General features: G+C 37.5%; 4 protein-coding genes across 4 annotated transcripts; 2 read left to right on the top strand and 2 right to left on the bottom strand.

Moving 5' to 3' along the window:
- The first annotated feature begins 2950 nt into the window (after positions 1-2950).
- On the top strand, positions 2951-4229 carry LOC113326353 (leucine-rich repeat extensin-like protein 2). Its single transcript, XM_026574099.1, has 3 exons — positions 2951-3061; positions 3218-4110; positions 4161-4229. The coding sequence occupies exons 1-3, from the start codon at positions 2998-3000 to the stop codon at positions 4227-4229; spliced, it is 1026 nt and encodes a 341-aa protein (XP_026429884.1). The 5' UTR covers positions 2951-2997.
- Positions 4230-4241: 12 nt separating this feature from the next.
- LOC113326352 (putative glycine-rich cell wall structural protein 1) lies at positions 4242-5492 on the bottom strand. Its single transcript, XM_026574098.1, has 4 exons — positions 5279-5492; positions 4949-5098; positions 4596-4777; positions 4242-4484 (listed from the first exon to the last, which is right to left on the bottom strand). The coding sequence occupies exons 1-4, from the start codon at positions 5490-5492 to the stop codon at positions 4242-4244; spliced, it is 789 nt and encodes a 262-aa protein (XP_026429883.1).
- Positions 5493-5927: 435 nt separating this feature from the next.
- LOC113326351 (glycine-rich protein DOT1-like) lies at positions 5928-6515 on the bottom strand. Its single transcript, XM_026574097.1, has 2 exons — positions 6245-6515; positions 5928-6127 (listed from the first exon to the last, which is right to left on the bottom strand). Exons 1-2 carry the CDS (start codon positions 6513-6515, stop codon positions 5928-5930), a joined length of 471 nt encoding a protein of 156 aa, XP_026429882.1.
- Positions 6516-10590: 4075 nt separating this feature from the next.
- Positions 10591-11520, top strand: LOC113326090. Its single transcript, XM_026573890.1, has 2 exons — positions 10591-10731; positions 10859-11520. Exons 1-2 carry the CDS (start codon positions 10656-10658, stop codon positions 11317-11319), a joined length of 537 nt encoding a protein of 178 aa, XP_026429675.1. The 5' UTR covers positions 10591-10655; the 3' UTR covers positions 11320-11520.
- The last annotated feature ends 10629 nt before the right edge of the window (positions 11521-22149 follow it).

The raw sequence follows: 22149 nt of genomic DNA, 5'->3' as shown, positions 1-22149 counted from the left end.
AATATGCTCCTGAAGTATCTTCTTGTCATCCACCAACACACCATTAATGTAGAGATGCTTGATTCTGTTGTGACTCCTTCTAGCTGAAGCTTTTCTCATGAAAAAAGAAGTATTTCTATCACCTTCTTGAAGCCACTGTGTTTTTGATTTAATCTTCCACGTGAGTTGTTTTCTCAAATTCAGTCTTTAAAGATAGCATATTGTTGATATCGTCTTCAGATAAAGTGTTGTCCTCAACAATACTATCAATACATTGTATTTCTTTCAAGATTTCACTAACTCTGGTATTTGTATACTTGAAACTTCCTTGTTCCATATGCTTAACTCCTCCTTTAGGGCTTTTAGCTTCATCCAAAGTACAGGACTGGGAGCACCTGCAAAATCAAAAGAAATCCACCGATTTTCTAGTAATTATAAAAAACCATTCTCCAAAAACCACATTACTTCAAACATAAAAGGACTAGGGACCAAACTAGGATCAAAATATCAAGAAGAATATGAATGTGATCATAGGTAGGCATGGATTTGGCAAGTTGGGAGATGAAAGGGAAATCAGTTTCAAAAGAAGGGGAAATGATGAATATATCTAGTTTGCACATCACTGGGTTTGATTGTCCATTGGACCACGTATATCTCGCACCCTTGAGAGGAAGGTCTATAAGATCATGTTACTCAATGAACAAATTGAACTGAGTCATGCTCCTTGGAATCTTAGTACCTTCTTCTTTTCATCGCACTTTTTGATAATGTTGAAGTAACCCCGAATGCACCAAGGAAAATCCTATAATCTGCAAGCATTGTCTAATTCAACCCAAAATTCAGTTCCCTCCACTGGATTATTTGGACCATAGACGTTAGTCAACATCCACTTGAAATTGTCTGATTTGTTGGTACAAGAGACAGAAAAAGTGTAATCTCCCACAAGTGAATCATTGATCTCCATTTTACTCTATTTTATCAACCGATTGTTTTTCTTCAAACAAATGGTCAAGGCATGTTACATGATATATAAGACTGTCGGATTGTACTTTTGGGTTTTGTTTATCTATTCTGTTCGGTTTATCTATATCATATAGTTTTAGTTGATTGGAACTTCTATATAAAATATAGACTGGTTTATCATTTACTACAGGTTCAAAACATTAGTTAACATTTCAATAATTTCACCCAATTAGAGAAAAGCAAAAATTTCACCCAATTAGAGAAAATCAAGTGGCATGCGCAAATTTTTACCATTCCCACCCACCCCAAAGTGGAAAGGGAAATTGGTCAAAGTGGATGGGCTAAGGTTTTACCTACGCAAAGTGGATGCGCAAAGTAAAAATGTTTATATACTTCTGCAAGTTCAGGTAAAGTATAAAAACATGAAATATAACTCCGCAGCGGACTACATTGCAAAAGAAGCTCGAGTAATGCATCTTCAGCACAGGGTTTTAAAATCTATTGTTATTTCCAATGTTTTTGATAAAAATGAGTTCATAAACATTTTGTACTATATTTCTTGATTAATTTAAATCCTTTTTACATCAAAAGAAGAAGAAGATGGGATTCGGTTTTACCGCTCGTCTTAATTTGAGGTTATATTTGGTGTAATAAGTGATTTAGCAGTAACGAAAAACTTAGGAGGAATGACAAAAAACAAAATATGCGAGTTTCAAGCACGAAGCATGCATGTTCAGCGGGGAAGCCAAGATTCGAACGACGGAGTGGCCATTTTCCAATCAACTTGTGACAAAAATAAAATCGAAAAATGCCTCCGCCACTGTGCATGTTCCATGCAAACTCAGAAAGCTGAACCGATATATAACCCTGATCTGTCGACATGATATCAAGTACCAAAGGAATCACCTTACGAGACTATAAATGTTTCTCAATAACCTGGGTCTCCTTATTCTTCACCAGAAATAAACTCAAACCCTCAACCCAATACTAGCGGATCCCAATAGAAAAATTATAATAGTAATGTTAATGGAAATGTAGAAAGATATGATGGACCAGGTAATAAAAAGGAAAAAAGGAACAACAGTCAGCTCAAGACGCCGCACAATCATCAACATTCAAGAGCTTTTTAAAAAGCAGGAAAAAATCAATGGCGTTAAAATAGTAGAGCATATGTACATGTCAAGACCGTCACCGAAGAGTTAGTTGTTAAGATGGTTACCAAGTTATCAGTATTAAATTGATTGGAAAAAAACGATTATTGATAAGGGGAAAGTTTTTCGTTAAATCCACCCAAAATCGATTTTTCGTCTAATAAAATTGGCTTTACCCTTAACAATTATCAGGAAAAGCAGTTCATATCCCCGACTATGGGTTTATTTGATTACGTAGAATTATATTTAACGTCTTATTGTTTTTTTTAGATAACTATTTAACGTCTTATTGTGATGCTTTACGTTTCCTACGTTGGCACCAAAATTTATTTTTCCAATTTTACACTATTTCAGTTTTTCCCGTTCGCACGGTAGAATTCATGAGGCAGCCAGGAGAAGTGGAAACCGAAATCTGGCCCTGGCCCTGGCCCAAAGAAATGATAAAGCTCATTCTACTTCACTTTCTCAAGTCTCAACAACCGTCCATGGGTTTACTAGGCATGGCCTGCCTTTTCAATCTCACCCTCCTCCTTCCAATATGGATTGGCGATATATGTTTAAGCTTCCACATAGAAGATGGATCAAAATATTTACTGATTATATAAAAACAAATACACGATTAGAAAACGACGGAAATAGAGAAATGAATTTTATGTAGTAAAACAAATCTACAATTTGCTGTTTTTTGTTTTGATTCTTAGTTCAATTGAATTTTAATCTGCACAACTCTGGCATGTTTATTAAAAAAATTAACACCATAACAAAAAATAATTTTGAGTTACGTACTCTTGTAGATCTAAGTGGGCAGTTAAGTGGTACAACTTCTGTTTTATAAATAGACAAGTTGATTGATCACAGAAATCCACCCTAAAACCTAAGTGGGTATCTCATTACTAACATCATAATGATCACCATGATGCCTTCGAGGGTTTTCCTCTTTGCAATACTTGCTTTGTCTGCCTATTCACGTAAGTATTCACAAGCCTTACATAAGGCAAAGTGATACCTCTTTATATCATTTAATCGTATAAGTTATTGTCTATATTGATTAGTTCCAAATTGTTATTGGTATTGAATAAGGAGGGATGTGTCTAATGGTTTTCGTTGATCCTTTCACTATGCAGAGATTGCATCTTCACAATGCATGACAGGAGAAGTCTATGCCCAATACAAATCACCTTCAGACATGGAGGATTGCGGTTGGTGTACAAACCAATGTGAGAGTATATGCTCTAAGATCGGCAGATCTGCTGTTAGAGATGTTTGCGAAATCAAGTCTACTGGTTTATTCATAAAAAGACCCTATGTAGACTGCAAATGTTGTTGTGAAGCACCTCCTGAGACGGACGCAATAAAGTCTGCAGCATCACTTTCTCTCCCATCTGCATTACCCCAAGATAAGACCTTGTCACTATTATATACGTCCGTAATAGAAGATATATGTAAAGCAGAAGGAAACTTGTACGAAGAGATTTCGTTTTATGTTGGCAGCCCAAGATGCAGCCAATGTGCTGGTAGCTGTGAGGAAACATGTGAAAACAAGAATCTTGTTAATACAAATTTATATTGTGCAACAAAACCACCAGGATCTTCTGCTTTGATAACGTGCGAGTGTTGTTGCAGCCCTCCCCCTCCATCCCCACCACCTCCTCCACCTTCACCCCCACCTCCATCACCATCACCTCCTCCACCTTCACCTCCACCTCCACCTCCATCACCACCCCCACCATCACCTTCGCCTCCACCTCCTTATCCTTCACCACCACCACCTCCTCCACCATCACCCTCTCCCCCACCCCCATCTCCACCGCCACCTACTCCATCACCCCCGCCACCATCACAATCGCCACCTCCCCCTCCCCCATCTCTGTCACCTCCTCCACCATCTCCCTCATCCCCACCTCCTTCATCACTCCCTCCTCCGTCTTCATCACCTCCACCACCTTCACCCTTACCCCCACCTCCTTCTCCATCACCACCGCCTCCATCTCCACCACCTCCTCCTACATTTTGTGATGTTGAACCTTTGAATTTGACAATCACAGACTGTAGCATTTGTGAAAGTAGATGTCAAAGAGGATGTTCCGTATCCGGAAGTTTATTGGAAAAGAATCAATGTTTACCAACAGGTACTGATCGATTTTTATGTCAATGTTGTTGTGCAACCATAACACCACTCTCGCCACCTCCTCCATCTTCATCATCTCCACCACCTTCACCTTCGCCACCTTCTCCCTCTCCATCACCTCCACCACATTCGCCTTCACCTCCACCTACATCAGCATCACCGCCACCACCAAGTCCACCTTCGTCACCACCTCCATCCCCATCACCCCCTCCTCCCTTTTGTGATGTGGAACCATTAAATCTAACAGTCACGGATTGTAAAATCTGTCAGAGTAGATGTCAAAGAGGATGTTCCATATCCGGAAGTTCTCTAGAAAAGAGTCAATGTTTACCAACAAATGTCGGTCGATTTTTATGTCAATGTTGTTGTACAACCGTGAAACCATCCTCTCCCCCTCCTCCATCTTCATCACCTCCACTACCTTCACCCTCCCCCCCATCTCCTTCTCCATCACCTCCATCACCTTTACCTTCACCTCCATCTCCATCACAATCACCACCACCAAGTCCAACTTCATCACCACCTCCATCCCCATCACCTCCTACTCCTTTTTGTACTGAGGAAACGTTAAATTTAACAATCACAAATTGTAACATTTGTGAAAGTAGATGTCAAAGAGGATGTTCCATATCTGGAAGTTCACTCGAAAAAAGTCAATGTTTACCAGCAGATACCGATCGATTTTTATGTCAATGTTGTTGTGCAACCGTGACACCACCCTCGCCACCTTCTCCATCTTCATCACCTCCACCACCTTTACCCTCTCCACCTTCTCCCTCTCCATCACCTTCACCGCCTTCACCTACACTCTCACCCCCACCTCCATCACCATCGGTACCACCAAGTCCACCTTCGTCACCACCACCATCCCCATCACCTCCTCATCCTTTTTGTAATGTGGAACCATTAAATCTAACAATCACAGATTGTAACATCTGTGAAAGTAGATGTCAAAGAGGATGTTCCGTATCTGGAAGTTCATTAGAAAAGAGCCAATGTTTATCCACAAATACCGATCGATTTTTATGTCAATGTTGTTGTGCAACCGTGACACCACCCTCTCCACCTCCTCCATCTTCATCACCTCCACTACCTTCACCCTCGCCCCCATCTTCTTCTACATCACCTCCACCACCTTTACCCTCTCCTTCACCTCCATCACCATCACCACCACCGCAAAGTCCACCTTCGGCACCACCTTCATCCCCATCACCCCCTCCTCCTTTTTGTAATGTGGAACCGTTAAATCTAACAATCACGAATTGTAGCATTTGTGAAAGTCGATGTCAAAGAGGTTGTTCTGTATCCGGAAGTTCACTAGAAAAGAGTCAATGTTTACCAACAGATACCGGTCGATTTTTATGTCAATGTTGTTGTGCAACTGCGACACCTCCGCCGCCCACTCCTCCATCTTCGTCACCTCCACCACCTTTACCATCGCCACCTTCTCCCTTTCCATCACCTTCACCGCCTTCACCCACACTCTCACCCCCACCTCCATCACCATTGCTACCACCACCAAGTCCACCTTCAACACCGCCTCCATCCCCATCACCCCCTCCTCCATTTTGTAATGTGGAACCATTAAATCTAACAATCACAGATTGTAGCATTTGTGAAAATAGATGTCAAAGAGGATGTTCCGCATCCGGAAGTTCATTAGAAAAGAGCCAATGTTTACCATCAGATACCGGTCGATTTTTATGTCAATGTTGTTGTGCAACCGTGACACCACCCTCGCCCACTCCTCCATCTTCATCACCTCCACCACCTTTACCCTCGCCACCTTCTCCCTCTCCATCACCTTCACCGCCTTCACCCACACTCTCACCCCCACCTCCATCACCATTGCTACCACCACCAAGTCCACCTTCAACACCACCTCCATCCCCATCACCTCCTCCTCCTTTTTGTAATGTGGAAATATTAAATCTAACAATCACAGATTGTAACATTTGTGAAAGTCGATGTCAAAGAGGATGTTCTGTATCCGGAAGTTCATTAGAAAAGAGTCAATGTTTACCAACAGATACCGATCGATTTTTATGCCAATGTTGTTGTGCAATGGTGACACCACCATCGCCCACTCCTCCATCTTCATCACCTCCACCACCTTTACCCTCACCCCCTTCTCCTACTCCATCACCTTCACCTCCCTCACCCCCACCTCCATCACCTTCACCCTCACCCTCTGCCCCACCTCCATCACCATCATCAACTCCGCCATCTCCTTCACCACCCACTCCACCACCACCACCCTGTCCTAGCCCTTGTTGTCCCGTAGAGTTCACCATGCAAGTACCAGGTCAGAAACCATGCAAGTACGTGTTATCAGGAGAACCGTCAATGTCGTCAACTCCACATGATGATTCTGGTTCACTACTATTCGCTGCAATATAGTGAATTATTATGTAGTTAGACTATTATCCTGGTATTAGTTAGAAAGATGGCTGCAACTGGAGTAACCAACATGCAGCAACAACCAACATGGACTTCAGTTTGTTTGGTAAATCTGTACTTCGTTTATTTTCTTTGAATATCGATTGATATATTCATGTGATTATATCAAATTGATCGTAGGTAAGCATTTACTTTTGCAATTTTATGTTTTTAAAGTTTTCTTATTTTTTTGATATAAGAAAGGTTGTGTTGGCACTAGCCACTATAGATTAATTATGTCCGGTCGAAAAGAGCACCAATCCCACAAATAAGTTTGGCTATTAGATTTTCGGATTGATATCCGTCCTAATAATATCGGCACACGCCTTTAACAAACATATAAACAAGCATGCAATATGCATCGACACTTCTCCAATTCGATTTAAACTTCAGGACCCAGACTTCACGTTGACTGTGATGTGATAGATAAATATTCACTTCAAACCAACCAGTTGAGAACATAAAATTCATCCATTTATTCAATATATCAATTTCAAATAATAAGAGGAGAAGAAGTAGTATCTAACATAAAAATAAAAATCCACACTAGACAACAGTTTACGGATGGTCTAGGATGGGGTCTTATAGAAATATTTTTCTTAACATGGTGGCGTTGATCATGAACACCATTAACCTTATAAAAGTTAATTACATCCATTAACCTTATAAAAGTTACACCGATTCTCCAAAATCCAAACGAACACCACCTGCACCATTAACTCCACCAACAAAACCCAAGAGGACCGACAACTCATCTCAGAAATTTTATACAGTACCATAGAATGCCTCCTCCTGTCTGTTTTAAGAAAAATAAATTGGTTTCTGATTTTTTTAACACTATGCTCTGATTTCCGAATCAACAAATGTATCAACACCATTACTATAAAGAAGAAAGAAGACCTTGCTTGTAGAGAAGTTTTAATGGTTCCCCATTAGACTTAACTGCTCTAATTGATGATGCAGAAATCAAAAAAAAAAAAAAAAGAGATTTGTTTTCTTTTGAAGAATCAATATTACGGGGACTTGGATCGAATCATGAGTATAGGTTAAAGAGGGTACCACGGAGAAGAATCTTTAACGGGAATTGATTTTTTTTGTTTTTGTTTTTTTCTTTGTGATCATCGAAGGCAACGTCTTTTTTGTGGCAAAATCAATATCAGATTAATCTCTCGTATTCATCTGTCAAAATCCAAAACAGGAAGAACTCATATTGATTTACACATCAATTAATGGAGGAACCCCATGTTCTTAGAGAACCATACAAGAACCAAAATAACATAGTAAATATCAATGGAGGAAGAAAAATATCTGTGTAGATTTAGTCGGCTCGAATTAGGTTTTGGTGGTATGGGGAAAAAGTGCGTGACTGTGGGTTATTGAACAGGATAGTTTGGTCCAAAGTAAAAAAATATTTCTACTAGTATAACGATTTTTGCACTCCTCCCTCTAACAAAAGTCAAAAAAAAAAAAAGAAAAAAAAAGACACTGATGTTTATTTTAAAATAGTGATTTACAATCTGATTTTTCCTCGGTTGATTGGATGATGGAAGAACGAAATTAGTCCAACTCATTTTGAGGTTTGTTACCTTTAGTGGGAGAAGTACCTCAGTGGGATAAAAAATCTTTGATCATTTTGATTGAAATCTTTGAATCTTTAAGGGGAGACTTAGTTGAAGTGTAATCATTGGATGAAACAAGAGTTGCCATTGCTGATGGTTTCAACAGTTTGTATCATAGATCTTCAAAATCTATTCATGAACTATTCCAAAATGGGTTTATAATTATTTTTATTTCTTAGCTTTTTGATCATATGTTTTGCATGTAAAACAATTTTGTTTGGGAAAACAGAGAAACAAAGTTTTTTTCTCGGGTCTCTCCAGATTATTCAGCTAATTTGATCAAACCTTGACCATTAAATTTACATAATCCAACAATGGCGTTTCTTCCCCTTTTTAGCGATATTCCGTCCATGTTTAAGAGGTAGAAAACTACATTCAATATCTTATAGGAGAGAAGTCATTGACAGCTAACAATATTTGTGGAAGGATAAATCGGGTGAATACTTTAATTGATTAAAAATGGTAAGGAAAAAAAGAACAAATGTACAACTCCTATTCGTCCATATTTACGCTCATCAAAATTTTTCTCAGATACATACCCCAAAACCTAACTATGAGATAACAAGATGCTCTATTTCACATGCATGCTGCATGAAATATATAATCTGGCGCCACCCCATTTGTATGTGTTCTCCTTGCGGATCGTAGTGTGATGACAATCAAAAATCTTAGATTTTCGAAACGATTAACCATCGAGGTGAATATTGTAATCGTTATGGTTTAGAGCTAACCACGTTGAAATAGCGATCAACACGGATCACCAAGTCCCAAGTTGCCTTACATTTTTGGATACGACAAGCGTCAAAGTTTCCTGACTGTTCACATGGTTTATGACTTATAAATAGCCAAATTGCCGGATCGCCATATCGGAATCTCTGTCTATTTTGTTTGAGCCTTCTATATAAAATGACACTCTTACTTGCCTCTCTATTGTATTTGCTGTCCTTTTCAGATTATATGCATACTCATCTTTGTCGACAAAAGTTTGAAAAATGGTAGATGCACATTACCATGGTCGAGAAATGTCGGATTGCAGCGTTGGGTTCTGTTTATTTTGTTTGATTCCGATTGATCCACCAAATTTTGAGTTTTGAGCTTACATTTATAATATATGGCATATGGCTCTGAAAGAACTGAGATTCTAGATGTCGATAACATGATCACTTGATACCTTTATAACTCATAAATTAATTTGTCCGAAAAATAGATCTTGATCGAACAAATTTTACATTTTTCCCTCGGACAAATTACTTATGTGTATTTTTAATTTTTTATCGTTTAATTACAGAAGGAAAAATTATACAGAAACAAGTGGGTAAGTAAATAACAAAAATTCCCCTTTTGTTTTGATTCTCTGTTATACTAACATGTACGCACAATAATTTTATATGAATAAAACAAAAACTTGACTTTTGCTTCTTTTGTTTTGTTTCTCTGTCGAGTTTGATTTTTAATTAATCACAGGTCTGGCTTTTAGATTAAACAAGAATAAGTAAGTTAATCTGAAAAAAATATCATGGTTAAGATCTTAGCAGTAAATTTTATGTTCTTACCTAAGCAGTCATGTGCTTGGTGATGGCGATTATCCATGTCCTCAATTCTTCTTTTTTATTTACCGGACATTCATCCTGACAGATTTTTATAAGAAACTAATTAGAAGTGACCATGTAGAATTGTGCACGAACATACATTTAAAAGCGTGTTTACCCATTATAGACTTATGTTCGTGTTTACCCCTACCTAGTTAGTAATTCTACGAATAATTCTCGAATGATTCGCGAACATATCCGAACTGACCGAATCCGAGTGATATTTCCAAACTATTTGAATTGCGAACCTAGTTCGCGGATTATATGGAACTCACGAATGATTCGCGAACGTATCCGAACTGACCGAATCCGAATGATATTTCCGAACTAGAACTCCGAACGTAGTTCGCACCCAACCTCGTTCTCCCATAGGGTAACTCTCTGACTAGAGTTTTGTTGATTGGTTTTTGTTTGATTTTGTATATACTTTATATTTAAATATAATTATTCAATTAAAATTTTTTATTGTTAGTTGTTTAACCAGTGTTTTATGTGTTAATTTTTGTTTTAAAGTCTATAAACTCGTGTTATAATACATTTATGCGGTTAAATTGTTTATTTCTTGTTAAATAATCACGCTAAAATGTTTTTTTCCATCTTATAAATCATATACAAATCCGACTTATCTGAATCCGTATAATTTCCGTACGTATGCCGTCCGGAACTACTATTCGTACCCTGAATTGCTAACTAGAGTTTACCCTCATGCATGGACTTATGTTCTATATATAGACCGATATTTGATCATATAATCCTCCATTAAAGTTTAATATCTAACTCGATCACTATGATCATGATGTCTTCCAAGATTTCTCCGATTAGGATTTTTCTCTTTGCTATACTAGCTCTGTCTGTCTGTTTAGGTAAGTAATCAGCAATACAATTAACACCTTCTAGTGTTTGTAATAGATCTACATTCATCTTTGATAGCTTTTATTCTTTTGTAATTTGCTAATGAACTTTTTTTTTTTTTTGCTTTTCATTTTGTAGAGACGGTATCAGCCCAATGTAAACCTGAGCAACTTTTTAACCTTCAATACGCCGAGAGCTGTGCCGGATGTGAAAAAAAATGTATTAGTGTATGTTCAGAGATTGGTAGTGGGATTGTTACGCTTGTATGCTCAGGGGTATCTCCTCCACTTCTCCCAGATCGGAGTCATGAATGCATGTGTTGTTGCGCACCTAAACCCCCAGTACCAGTCCCATCTCCACCGGCAGCTCCGTCAAATATATGCAGAACCGGTCAAATTTATTCAGAGATCGTCATGCCCGGTGATAATGGTTGTAGTGTTTGTACATCTGGTTGCAGAAGTGAATGTTCAAAATTGAACACTAGATTGGCGAAAGTTTCGTGCAGGAAAGAAGATTTATCTTCGTTACTGTGTGAGTGTTGTTGCAGGAGCAGTACCCCATCAATTATGAATTCAGTTATGCAAGCTCTTGGTTACTGATTAGCTACAGACGCAGCTAATTTGATATTGAAATACAAGTAATGAGCAGCATGTACTTCAATTTATCTTTTTTTCATTATGTAAACGTACGTATTCTCCTCTTTCGATTGTAGTATTGATGGCGATATAACATTTGACAAGGGTTGATGAAGCTACATGTGTACCATTTCAGTTTCCATCTAATAAAATTTTCTCATCAGAGAAAGGGAAGGGCTTCTTAACAACTTAATTTAAACCCGAAGTTCCATTAGAATCGTATGGTTCAACTCATCATCGTGAAGTTTGATGACTAACGCTATAGACCACATGCCAAATACCACGGTTCGTGAAAAACTGTGGTTTATAGCAGTCGAGTTTATATTAAAGTTAGGATAAAGTAAAGAGAAGAATAGGGTTTAGGAGAGCGTTCTCTGTTATTTAATATTTTTCAATGTGCTTAATACAAGAGATCGACCAGATGTATATATGGACAGGTTCTTTAGAATCCTAAAATACATAAAGACTTGTAGTACAAGTATTTCCTAAGTTTAACCTTTCCTAGAATATAAGACATTCTAAGTTTAAGAACTTCTAGAATATTACGTAACTGAGGTTGTCCTAACACCCTCCCGCAAGCGTAACGGATCATCTTGAACCGTCAACTTGAGTCTTAGAGATGCAAACTTGTCCTTAGCAAGAGGTTTTGTAAAAATATCTGCCACTTGATCCTTTGAGGAAATAAATCGAACATCCAGTTGTTTAGAAGCAACTCGATCACGAACAAAATGATAATCTATTTCGATATGTTTCGTACGGGCATGAAATATAGGATTAACTGTAAGATATGTTGCTCCAAGATTATCACACCATAAAACAGGTGGAGACTTGGTCGATACTTGTAATTCCGAAAGAAGAGATTGAATCCACATTATTTCAGCAGTAGAAATAGCAAGACCACGATATTCAGCTTCAGTGCTGGAACGAGATATTGTTTTCTGTTTACGAGCACTCCAAGAAATAATATTACCTCCCAAAAAGAATACAATAGCCACTAGTAGAAAAACGATCTTCCAAAGAACCAGCCCAATCTGAATCCGTATAAGCAGTGAAAGATAATTTTAAAGTATTGGCAGGTCTACGAAAAATTACAAACGTAGAAGTATCCTTCAAGTAACGTATTATACGTTTAACTAAACCCCAATGATATTCTGTTGGAGCGTGCATGAACTGACAAACTTTATTAAAGTGCTACGGTCAGAGGACATATCTCCAGTTATGCTGAGTGGAGTTTGAATTGGTTTGACACCATCCATTTTTGATCGAATGAGAAGATCTTGAACATACCTCCTTTGTGTAAGAAATAATCCAAAAGATGTACGCTTTGCTTCGATTCCAAGAAAATAAGATAAAGAACCAATATCTTTAATCTTAAACTCAGTTTGTAAAAAAGTACGACTAGATTGTAACCCTGATGAACTTGAACCAGTAAGAATAATGTCATCAACATAAACTAACAAGAAAACAATCCCAGTATCATCACGCCGAATAAAGAGGGAAGAATCATATTTAGAAGTAACAAATCCATTCTGCAACAAGAAAGTACTCAGTCGATGGTACCAGGCACGTTGAGCTTGTTTCAATCCATAAAGAGATCGATGAAGTTTACAGACATATGTAGGAAAATTAGGATCAACATATCCTGGTGGTTGTTTCATATAAACTTCCTCTTCAAGATTGCCATGTAAAAAGGCATTTTGAACATCAAACTGATTAATAGACCAATTATGAGAGAGATCCAATGTAAGAATAACTCGTATGGTACAAGGCTTTACAACTGGACTATAAGTTTCACCATAATCAACACCTTCCTGTTGGTTATATCCTTTAGCCACTAAACGAGCTTTATGACATTCAATAGTACCATCTGCTTTTCTTTTAATTCGATAAACCCATTTACAACCAATGAGATTCATAGAAGGATGATATGGTACTAGAGTCCACGTACCGTTTTGAAGCAATGCATTATATTTCGTATCAGAAGCTTCTCGCCAGTCTGGAATTGCCTGAGCTTGTGAATAGCAAGTTGGTTGAAGTTGAGAATCAGCAACAAGTGCATATTTAGAAGTATTTGGTTTGAAAATCCCATATTTCTCTCGAGTAACCATGGGATGACTAGGAGTAACGGAAGTAGTGGACGTAGACTGTGTAGAGTCCTCTTGGGCAAATGAACAAGCATCAGATGAAGGAGGCAGTACGGAGTCCAAGTTTAACCTTTCCGACGAAGACTGTGTAGTTTCTGACGAAGACTGTATAGTATTCGGCTGTATATACCCCGAGTCTAATGTCGTTGATGAAGGCCGTAGACTGTCAGCTGATGCGGTAATGAGCAGCAATGGCTCATCTGGATATAAGACACCAACTGTTGGTGACGTAAGTGCCGCACCATTATTGGAAGATGGGGCATATTGCATGATATTATGTGATGAACTCACAAAAAATGGTAGATCACTCATAGAGGTGGAGATTACCTGATCAGTAACTGGTAGAGATGTCGACGACGCAGCAAAGGGAAAAGTAGTCTCATTGAACACAACATGACGACTGATATAAATTCGACCAGTAGGAATGTGAAGACACTTGTAACCTTTATGCATGTGACTGTATCCTATGAAAACACAAGGGGAAGATAATGGTTCCATATTATGAGATCTGTATGGACGAAGATGAGGGTAGCACAGACAACCAAAAACACGTAAAGAAGTGTAGTCAGGTAACACACCAAATAGCGTCTCATAAGGAGACGTTTGTGCAAGTGCCGAAGATGGCACGCGGTTCATTAGGTAACATGCCATAAAGAATGCATCATACCAGTAGGAAGAAGGGATGGAAGCCATAGATAGTAAAGTAAGACCAGTTTCACGTATTGACGATGTCTACGTTCAACTAAACCATTCTATTCAGAGGTATGTGGACAAGAAAACCTATGAAAAATACTATTCTGTTAAAGATAAGGAGTGAGTTTCCGATATTCAGCAGCATTGTCAGACTGGAAAATTTTGATTTTTCGATTAAAAAGGTTTTCAACATGTTTCTGAAACACAAGAAAAATGGAATAGACATCGGATTTGTGAGATAAAGGAAACATCCAATTAAAATGACTGTGTGCATCAATAAAAATAATATAGTATCGATAACCTTTATTAGACAAAACATGAGAAGGACCCCAGACATCTGAAACAATCAAGTCTAAAGGATGTAAATATTTAGTCATACTAGAAGAAAGGGGTAACTTATGACTTATATGCTCATGACAAGAAGAGAAAAAAGTTATAGTTTTACTAGAAACTGGAAGAGAAAATTTTGAAATAATATGATGCACAGTTCGCATCATAGGATGTCCTAGTCTAGAGTGCCAATTATGTAAACTGTCTCTTTCACCAACACAAGCTTTTGGAGAAACCGACGAAGCATCTAGTTCATAGAGACCACCCTCCCTATGGCCGCGTAGAAGAACCTTCCCTGTACACCGATCCTTTACAAGACAATAGTTAGGATGAAATTCAAACAACACATTGTTATCACTTGTAAGTCGAGCAACCGACAAAAAATTATGAGAAATATGGGGAGTATAAAATGTGTTGGAAAGGTGTAACTTACAATCAGGTGTGCTCAAAATTGATGAACCAACATGAGAGATTGGAATAGAATCACCATTACCCAATTTGATTTGATCAGAGACGCTATATTCTGAATGAATATGTAGTCTAGAAAGATCATTAGTTATATGGTAGGTAGCTCCACTATCTGGAACCCAAGGAGCACTGGAAGGATAACTTGACGCCTGAGAAATATAAGCACGAGAAGGCTGAGCAGTTGAAGCTGGTGACCGACGAGGTGGTTGCGGTTTAAAATTTCTATTAAAACGCTGCCAACACATGGGAGCTTGATGACCTGATTTATCACACAATTGACAAGGTACTGTTGGACGAGTCCCTTTATTCTGTGGATGTACAGAGATGGTACGTTGTTGGTAAGCAGCAGTAGAATTTGTAGAAGAAACAACATTGGCAACAGGCTGAGAATGCAAAGATTTGTTCTGTTGTTCAACTCGCAGCTCAAAGGTGAAAAAGTAAGTGATAAAGTCTTCAAGATTCATAGTTCCCATGGATGTAGTAAGATATGTTACTATGGCATCATAAGACGAATCTATACCAGTTAAGAAACAATGTCGTAGCTCAGTATTAGTAACAGTGGTATCAGCGGCAGCAAGGTTGTCGACGATATCATGAGCACGATCTATGTAATCTCTCATAGAAAGAGGTCCTTTCTTCAAGGCACGTAATTCACATTGGAGATGATGAATATGTGCATCAGACTTAGAAGGAATAGGGATTCAAGAGACGACCAAACCTCACGGGAAGTATTCAGGCGATGAACCTTCCTTAAAACAGGAGGAGTTAAAGAGGAAAAGATCCACCCAAGAAGAATTCGATCATGTTTTATCCAGGGAGCATAATCAGGATTAGGGTCTTCGGTATTTGGAAGGGTTGCAGAAGGGCAGGGTTTGTCACCATTAACATAACCATCTAGGTCGTATCCTTGAAGGTAGGGTAGAAACTGCGCACGCCAAAGAGAATAGTTTGTTTCATCTAGTTTGACAGTAATGATGTGATGTGGTTGAGAGAAAACAGAAGAAGCCATCATAGATTGAGAGGAACCAATAATTGTAGAAATTGTACTAATTGAAGAAGATGCGGAAGACATGGAGAATCGAACGAGGATGATACCAAGTCGAGTTTATATTAAAGTTAGGATAAAGTAAAGAGAAGAGAAGAAGAGGGTTTAGGAGAACGTTCTCTGTTATTCAATATTTTTCAATGTGCTTAATACAAGAGATCGACCAGATATATATATGTACAGGTTCTTTAGAATCCTAAAATACACAAAGACTTGTAATACAAGTATTTCCTAAGTTTAACCTTTCCTAGAATACAAGACATTCTAAGTTTAATAACTTCTAGAATATTACGTAACTGAGGTTGTCCTAACAATAGTCATTTTCTTTTCTTTAGTTTCCTTTTGATGACTTGGGCATAGACTTGCCCCTGACAGCACTGAAGCCACCGATCCAGCTCCTCTTGAGCAGGCCTAACCCAATCCTCATATTTATCCACAATACCCTCCCAACCCTATCTAGTTGCACAACTCAAAGTTCGGATTTCACATTTGTTAGGCAAGATATCCCACTAAAGGTTGGAATCCGGGAGTGTTTTACTGTAACATCACTAGGTTTTTTGTGATCTAATCACAAAATATATTGTCCATAGACGACACTTTTTTTCTCACGTATACCATTAGAGAACATCACAAGTTGACATATCATTTTTAGGGACCACTCAAAAGAAATTAGGGACCGTTCTTTTATTCCCAACCATTGAAGAGGGTTAAGGGGTGTCTTAAAAAGTAAGGAATTGTCAATATTGTCCTTCACCTTTATACTAAATCTAAACCTATATCCTTTATTTTCATAATCATATCATTCCTCTTCTTCTTCTCTTTTCTACCCATTGAAAAAAAATTTCATCGTTTTAATTTTGATTGAAATCAAAGATTGTCGATCAAACTAATTTTGTGATTGATTGTTTAAAATTAAAACCCAAAATTAATTGACCTTAAAGTTGAAACATAGAACATAAAAAAAAAAAACACGAGTTAAACAAACAAAACGGATAGATGATATTATAATTGTGATCCAAAGTTAGGATTTTTTTGCTTAAATCAAAAATTTGATCAGAATTTTTTCTAGCATTTACAGTAGCAGAAACATAATCGGTAGATAATAATCTATTTTACCTACCGATTATGGTTGATGTTCTTTGGAAATGAAGAACATCAACCATAATTGGTAGGTAAATTGTTTGTTATCTACCGATTATGGTTGATGTTCTGAATTGTGTCTACCGATTATGTTCCTGCTACTGTTTTAAATTTTCTGTATTAAAATTAAACACAATCGGTAGATAATGAGCATAGTTTACTACCGATTATGGTAGTACCACAAATTCCAAAATTGAATATATTCGGAAGTAAACGTAACACAATTTACTACCGCTTATGATTAGTACAAAACTCGAAAATTTGAGATTTTTCCAAAATTTAATTTTTGAGACATTTTGTATTCGGAGGTTCGAGTAACAATATAAACCTCCGAATATAGTATTTCCAAGGCTCTATATGCCGACGCTCATGGTGGTTCCAAAGCCCTATATGCCAAGGAACATGGTGGTTCTCATTTGGGAGCCAACACATATTCGGAAGTCAAATGAATTACTTGGTCTTCCGATTATGACTAGTACAAAACTCAAAAATTTGAGTTTTTTTTCCAAATTATGATTTTTGGGCCACTCTATATTCGGAGGTTCGAGTAACGATTTAAACCTCCGAATATAGTAGTGCCAAGGCTTTATACGCCGAGGCTCATGGTGGTTCCAAATCCCTATATGCCAAGGCTCATGGTGGTTCTCATTTGGGAGCCAACACATATTCGGAAGTCAAATGAATTACTTGGTCTTCCTATTATGACTAGTACAAAACTCGAAAATTTGAGTTTTTTTTCCAAATTATGATTTTTGGGCCACTCTATATTCGGAGGTTCGCGTAACAATATAAACCTCTGAATATAGTAGTGCCAAGGCTCTATATGCGGAGGCTGATGGTGGTTCCAAATCCCTATATACCAAGTCTCATGGTGGTTCTCATTTGGGAGCCAACACATATTGGGATTTTTTTTCAAAAATTCTGATTTTTCGACCATTGTACATTCGGAAGTTTATGCAAATGCAATATCTTCTGAATATGCTTGTTGCATAACAAACAATGCCATGGCTCTAATTGGTTCCAAGAGGCGCAAACCTAAGGATTTTTGAAGGTTAGCCAACATACATACGGAAGTTTATGCAAATGCAATATCTTCCGATTATTACAAGTTCAAAACCAGAAAAATTTTGGTTTTTCAAAAATTCTGGTTTTTAGGCCATCGTATGTTCGGGAGTTTATGCAAATGACATATCTTCCCAATATGACTGTGGCAGATCCTACCATGCCATGGCTCTAGGTGGTTTCAAGGGCCATTTTAGAAGGTTAGGCAACATATATTCGGGAGTTTATGTAAATTATATTTCCTCCGATTATTACAAGTTCAAAATTTGAAAAATCTTCGTTTTTAAAATTCTGATTTTTAGGCCATCGTATATTCAGGAGTTTATTCAAATGATATATATTCCGAATATGACTGTGGCTGATTCTACCATGCCCTGGCTTTAACTCAAAAATCAAAAGAAATGAAAAATGAAACAAAATTCATTCAAATACTATAACCACTACATTCGGACGCATGCTTCTTATCTTGTCTACCGAATGCATTCGGAGGATAAAAACAATATATTATCTTCCGATTATCTAAGGACAATTTTGCCATTATAAATTACACGGAATAAGGGATGGCTACATTTTACGTTTGGGTGACCTTTTTTGTTTTATTGGTGGCCCTTAAATCCTTTTCAATGGCCCCTAAAAACGCCAGGCAAGTTAAATCATTGGTCTAATAACTAAGTACATAAGGCTTTTCAAATAAAACTTGGAAAGAAAAAATATTTCAATTTCATATATTTACCGAGGCCCAAAATTACCAATATATAATAAGTACCTATGTCTTCATATTCCGTCATCCTCACTATAATTCCTTTTCAAGAAAAGTTTCATCGTTGTAAGGATAAATTCAAAAAATTGTTCACAATTAATCTTAAAAATCAAGAATGATATCTAGTATAATCCAATATATATTTTCTTGGATAGTAATGTTTGTTCAGATCCGGTCCTGAGTCTAGAAGGCCCATGTGCGAAATATTTTTGCAGGGCCTTTTATAAAGTCGATTATTATTATTTTTTGATATAACGACGTTAAACAAGAAGTCTCAATAACTTGCACTTAATTTGAAAAATTATAGACAATGCTGCACATTTTGTTAATGTCCACCTACAAGAACAAGAATACCCGAAAGAAGGTTTTAGAAGATTGCATGCATCACAATAAATCTTCTAAAGATTTCGGTGAATAAATTCATTGTAGATATTGACAGTACAACTATTCGGGTGAAACATCATCTCCGCCTGCACACGGATAATAGAAACACCATCCGCCTAAAACAAGAAACTTCTTTTTCCTGGTTTAGCTTTTGTCATCCGTATATAGACCAAGAATCCAGACGATAGAAGCAGGGGGGCTCAAGCAACCCAAAATTTCCAAAGACCGAATAAAAGTTCTCAATTTCATCTTATATTTTGTATTTAGAGCACCATATATATCTAAAAACCCTTAGATTTTTATAATTTTTTGTTGTTGCTTGTTTGTAAGTTTTTTCTAGCTCCGCCACTGGATAGAAGAAAAAAAAACACAAACTCAGTACCTCTTCACCACCAAATCCAAGGTTTCAGCTAATGTTTTGAGTGTAAGTGGAGAATGTTTGAATGATAGACGCATTTATGTGTCTAATATATCTCAATTGTATATATTGTTAGTGCTCGATTTTAAACTTATTTGGTTATTTTATGTCTTTGTAGGTGTTTTTGGAGAAATAAGATTTTGCGGGAAAATTGGCTCGAAAAGTGGTATTTGCGCTCGTGGGAGAAAATCACTAAAGGCACCCCTCATTTGGATAAGGGGCCCTCACTTACTAAGGGGAAACCACTTGCTATTTACACCCAGGACACCCCAAGTCTTAAAGGCACCCTGGATTTGGATATGGGCACTTCATCTTTTCCCATTTGAAATTTGGCAGGAAAATATAACCTCACCTGCATAAACCATACAGTCATTGTGTATTACTTTGGAAGGATTTTGGGTCGATATTTTCTTGGATTTGGACCCGGATATGGACTGGGATTAACACTAGACCTCAAAGCAGGTTTGGTAATTCTCTTGGATTCGGAAAAACAGGGATAAGTTCACCGATTTGATAAAACAGGAAAGAAACGAAGTTGACGGGATTTTATTTGTATTTTTGGAAGTTACGTGAAAAGATAGGAAAGATTACTCTATATTGATTTAGTTTTATCCTTGAGAGATTCAGGGACGTCAGATTGGACTAAAAAGACTCGTAAAGAAAACTTGAAGAGGATTATTCGCAACTTGGCAGCGAAGAAAAGAAGAAACAAAAGATTTCCGGGAGGTTTTATTGGTACTGAGGTGTATATAAGAGCGTCCGGAAGTTCAGAGAAGGGAGTCGAGGAGTTTGGGGCCTTTACGTAGTTTAGAGGAGGCTCTGGTACGAAGAAATCACACTGCAGATAAAGTTGCAGCAGCAGGAGGAAGAAGACGAAGCTAAAGAACATTGGACGACCCAAGTCAGTCGCAGAAAAGTGTGGTTTATCCACGACACACATAGTATCGTTCCAGCAGTCTTACATCTTATGTATCGTTAGTAACAGTCGATCTGCCACGCATATAAACGTTGCAATTGATCTGTTTTGGTGATTTTCCTTGTACTTCCATCTTTAAACACTCTTTGAGCCATGTTTCTATCTTTTGAGAGTTTGTACGACATCATGAGATAAACCCCAACACTAGGATGACGGAGGAAGCCATATTTCATACGTGTGGTAATTATATTTAATTCTTTCATGACTTTTTGCATGGATTATTAATTGTTTTATGGTTTTTATTGAACGGTTGTGATTTCAATTGATGGGTTATACTTAGGTTAAGTCTTTTGATATCCCATGCTTTAGATTTATAGTCGTTGCTTTTCAAAAATCTACCTTGGCAAAGAAACAGAGTCAATATTCTATTTGGGCTATAATTGTCTAGAATAACTATATGAATCGCATGAATGGATTTATTGGTGGAATCCTGAGTCCCAGTCTCTCGTAACATTAAGTGAAACCAAAATTAAGTCTGAAATCAAATCTTTACAAGTATTTGAACGAACTTCTACTTATCACTTTAAAAACTACATCAATGTTTGGCGCCGCCGACGCGGATTTGTATTTAGATTTGTTTTAGGTTTATTTTTATTTTTATTATTTTTTGTTCTTTTTTACACGTTTTTGTATTTTTCGATTCTTTTCAGATTTGGAACGAAGCTACAAGGAAAGAAAAAGTGTTATAAAAGGAAAGCATCGTCAAAGAAGGAAAGAAAAGAGGAATCCGAAAGGGGTGAAGAAGAAGATTTTGTATATAGTTGTTTTGTTTATTTTTAGAAACTGTAAATAGGATTTTATTTTTGTAATTTTTCTTTTCCTTTTTGGACATTTTTATTTTTGGACTTTTTTTTTGGACTGGACATTATTATTATTTTGAAACCCTAAGGAAGGGTTAAAAATTAAATATAAACTGTTTGCAGGGAAGGACGACAATTACGATACTGTCTCGAACCCTCGGGTTCGTACACTGATATTGAAGTCGGTGGCCTGAGTCGACTTCAAAGGTTCATCGCCCGTCTGGTACAGGAGGTAAGACTCTATCCACCCACGAATCCCCTGTAAGTGGGTTTTATTTTGTGTGACAACTCACACCCCTGCAGTAGAATGTCGAACTGGTATTACAATAGCCAATACAACGAATATCCGACTGAGTTTCAAAATGGACGTTACTACTTTGACCATAGTGTGAATAGTGGTTGGGAACATCAGCCTTTTGAAGATTATGGTCCATACCATGGTGAGCCCAATTACTATCCACAAACGCACTGGTCATATGAGCAAAATTCTTATATTTCTCCTTTAGAAGAGTCTCTCAGGAAATTAGAAGAGTCGACACGTACGATAGCTGAGATGAATAACTTAGTTTATGAC

The sequence above is a fragment of the Papaver somniferum genome, unplaced genomic scaffold, assembly GCF_003573695.1.
Source record: "Papaver somniferum cultivar HN1 unplaced genomic scaffold, ASM357369v1 unplaced-scaffold_10, whole genome shotgun sequence".
NCBI lineage: Eukaryota > Viridiplantae > Streptophyta > Magnoliopsida > Ranunculales > Papaveraceae > Papaver > Papaver somniferum.
This window is presented reverse-complemented; position numbering and strand designations above follow the sequence as displayed.

What these genes read in the sequence shown, in the direction of transcription:
- LOC113326353 (XM_026574099.1), top strand. Translation starts at nt 2,998, where the DNA reads ATGATCACCATGATGCCTTCGAGGGTTTTCCTCTTTGCAATACTTGCT. An exon ending in TGCTTTGTCTGCCTATTCAC is followed by an intron (nt 3,062 to 3,217) that starts GTAAGTATTCAC and finishes TTCACTATGCAG; the next exon opens with AGATTGCATCTTCACAATGC. An exon ending in CTCCTCCTACATTTTGTGAT is followed by an intron (nt 4,111 to 4,160) that starts GTTGAACCTTTG and finishes TTGTGAAAGTAG; the next exon opens with ATGTCAAAGAGGATGTTCCG.
- LOC113326352 (XM_026574098.1), bottom strand. Translation starts at nt 5,492, where the DNA reads ATGCTACAATTCGTGATTGTTAGATTTAACGGTTCCACATTACAAAAA. An exon ending in AGGTGATGAAGATGGAGAAG is followed by an intron (nt 4,778 to 4,948) that starts GTGGCGAGGGTG and finishes ACGTTTCCTCAG; the next exon opens with TACAAAAAGGAGTAGGAGGT. An exon ending in GGGGAGAGGATGGTTTCACG is followed by an intron (nt 4,485 to 4,595) that starts GTTGTACAACAA and finishes CTACTCTGACAG; the next exon opens with ATTTTACAATCCGTGACTGT.
- LOC113326351 (XM_026574097.1), bottom strand. Translation starts at nt 6,515, where the DNA reads ATGGTGAACTCTACGGGACAACAAGGGCTAGGACAGGGTGGTGGTGGT. An exon ending in AAATCGATCGGTATCTGTTG is followed by an intron (nt 6,128 to 6,244) that starts GTAAACATTGAC and finishes CATTACAAAAAG; the next exon opens with GAGGAGGAGGTGATGGGGAT.
- LOC113326090 (XM_026573890.1), top strand. Translation starts at nt 10,656, where the DNA reads ATGATCATGATGTCTTCCAAGATTTCTCCGATTAGGATTTTTCTCTTT. An exon ending in AGCTCTGTCTGTCTGTTTAG is followed by an intron (nt 10,732 to 10,858) that starts GTAAGTAATCAG and finishes TTCATTTTGTAG; the next exon opens with AGACGGTATCAGCCCAATGT.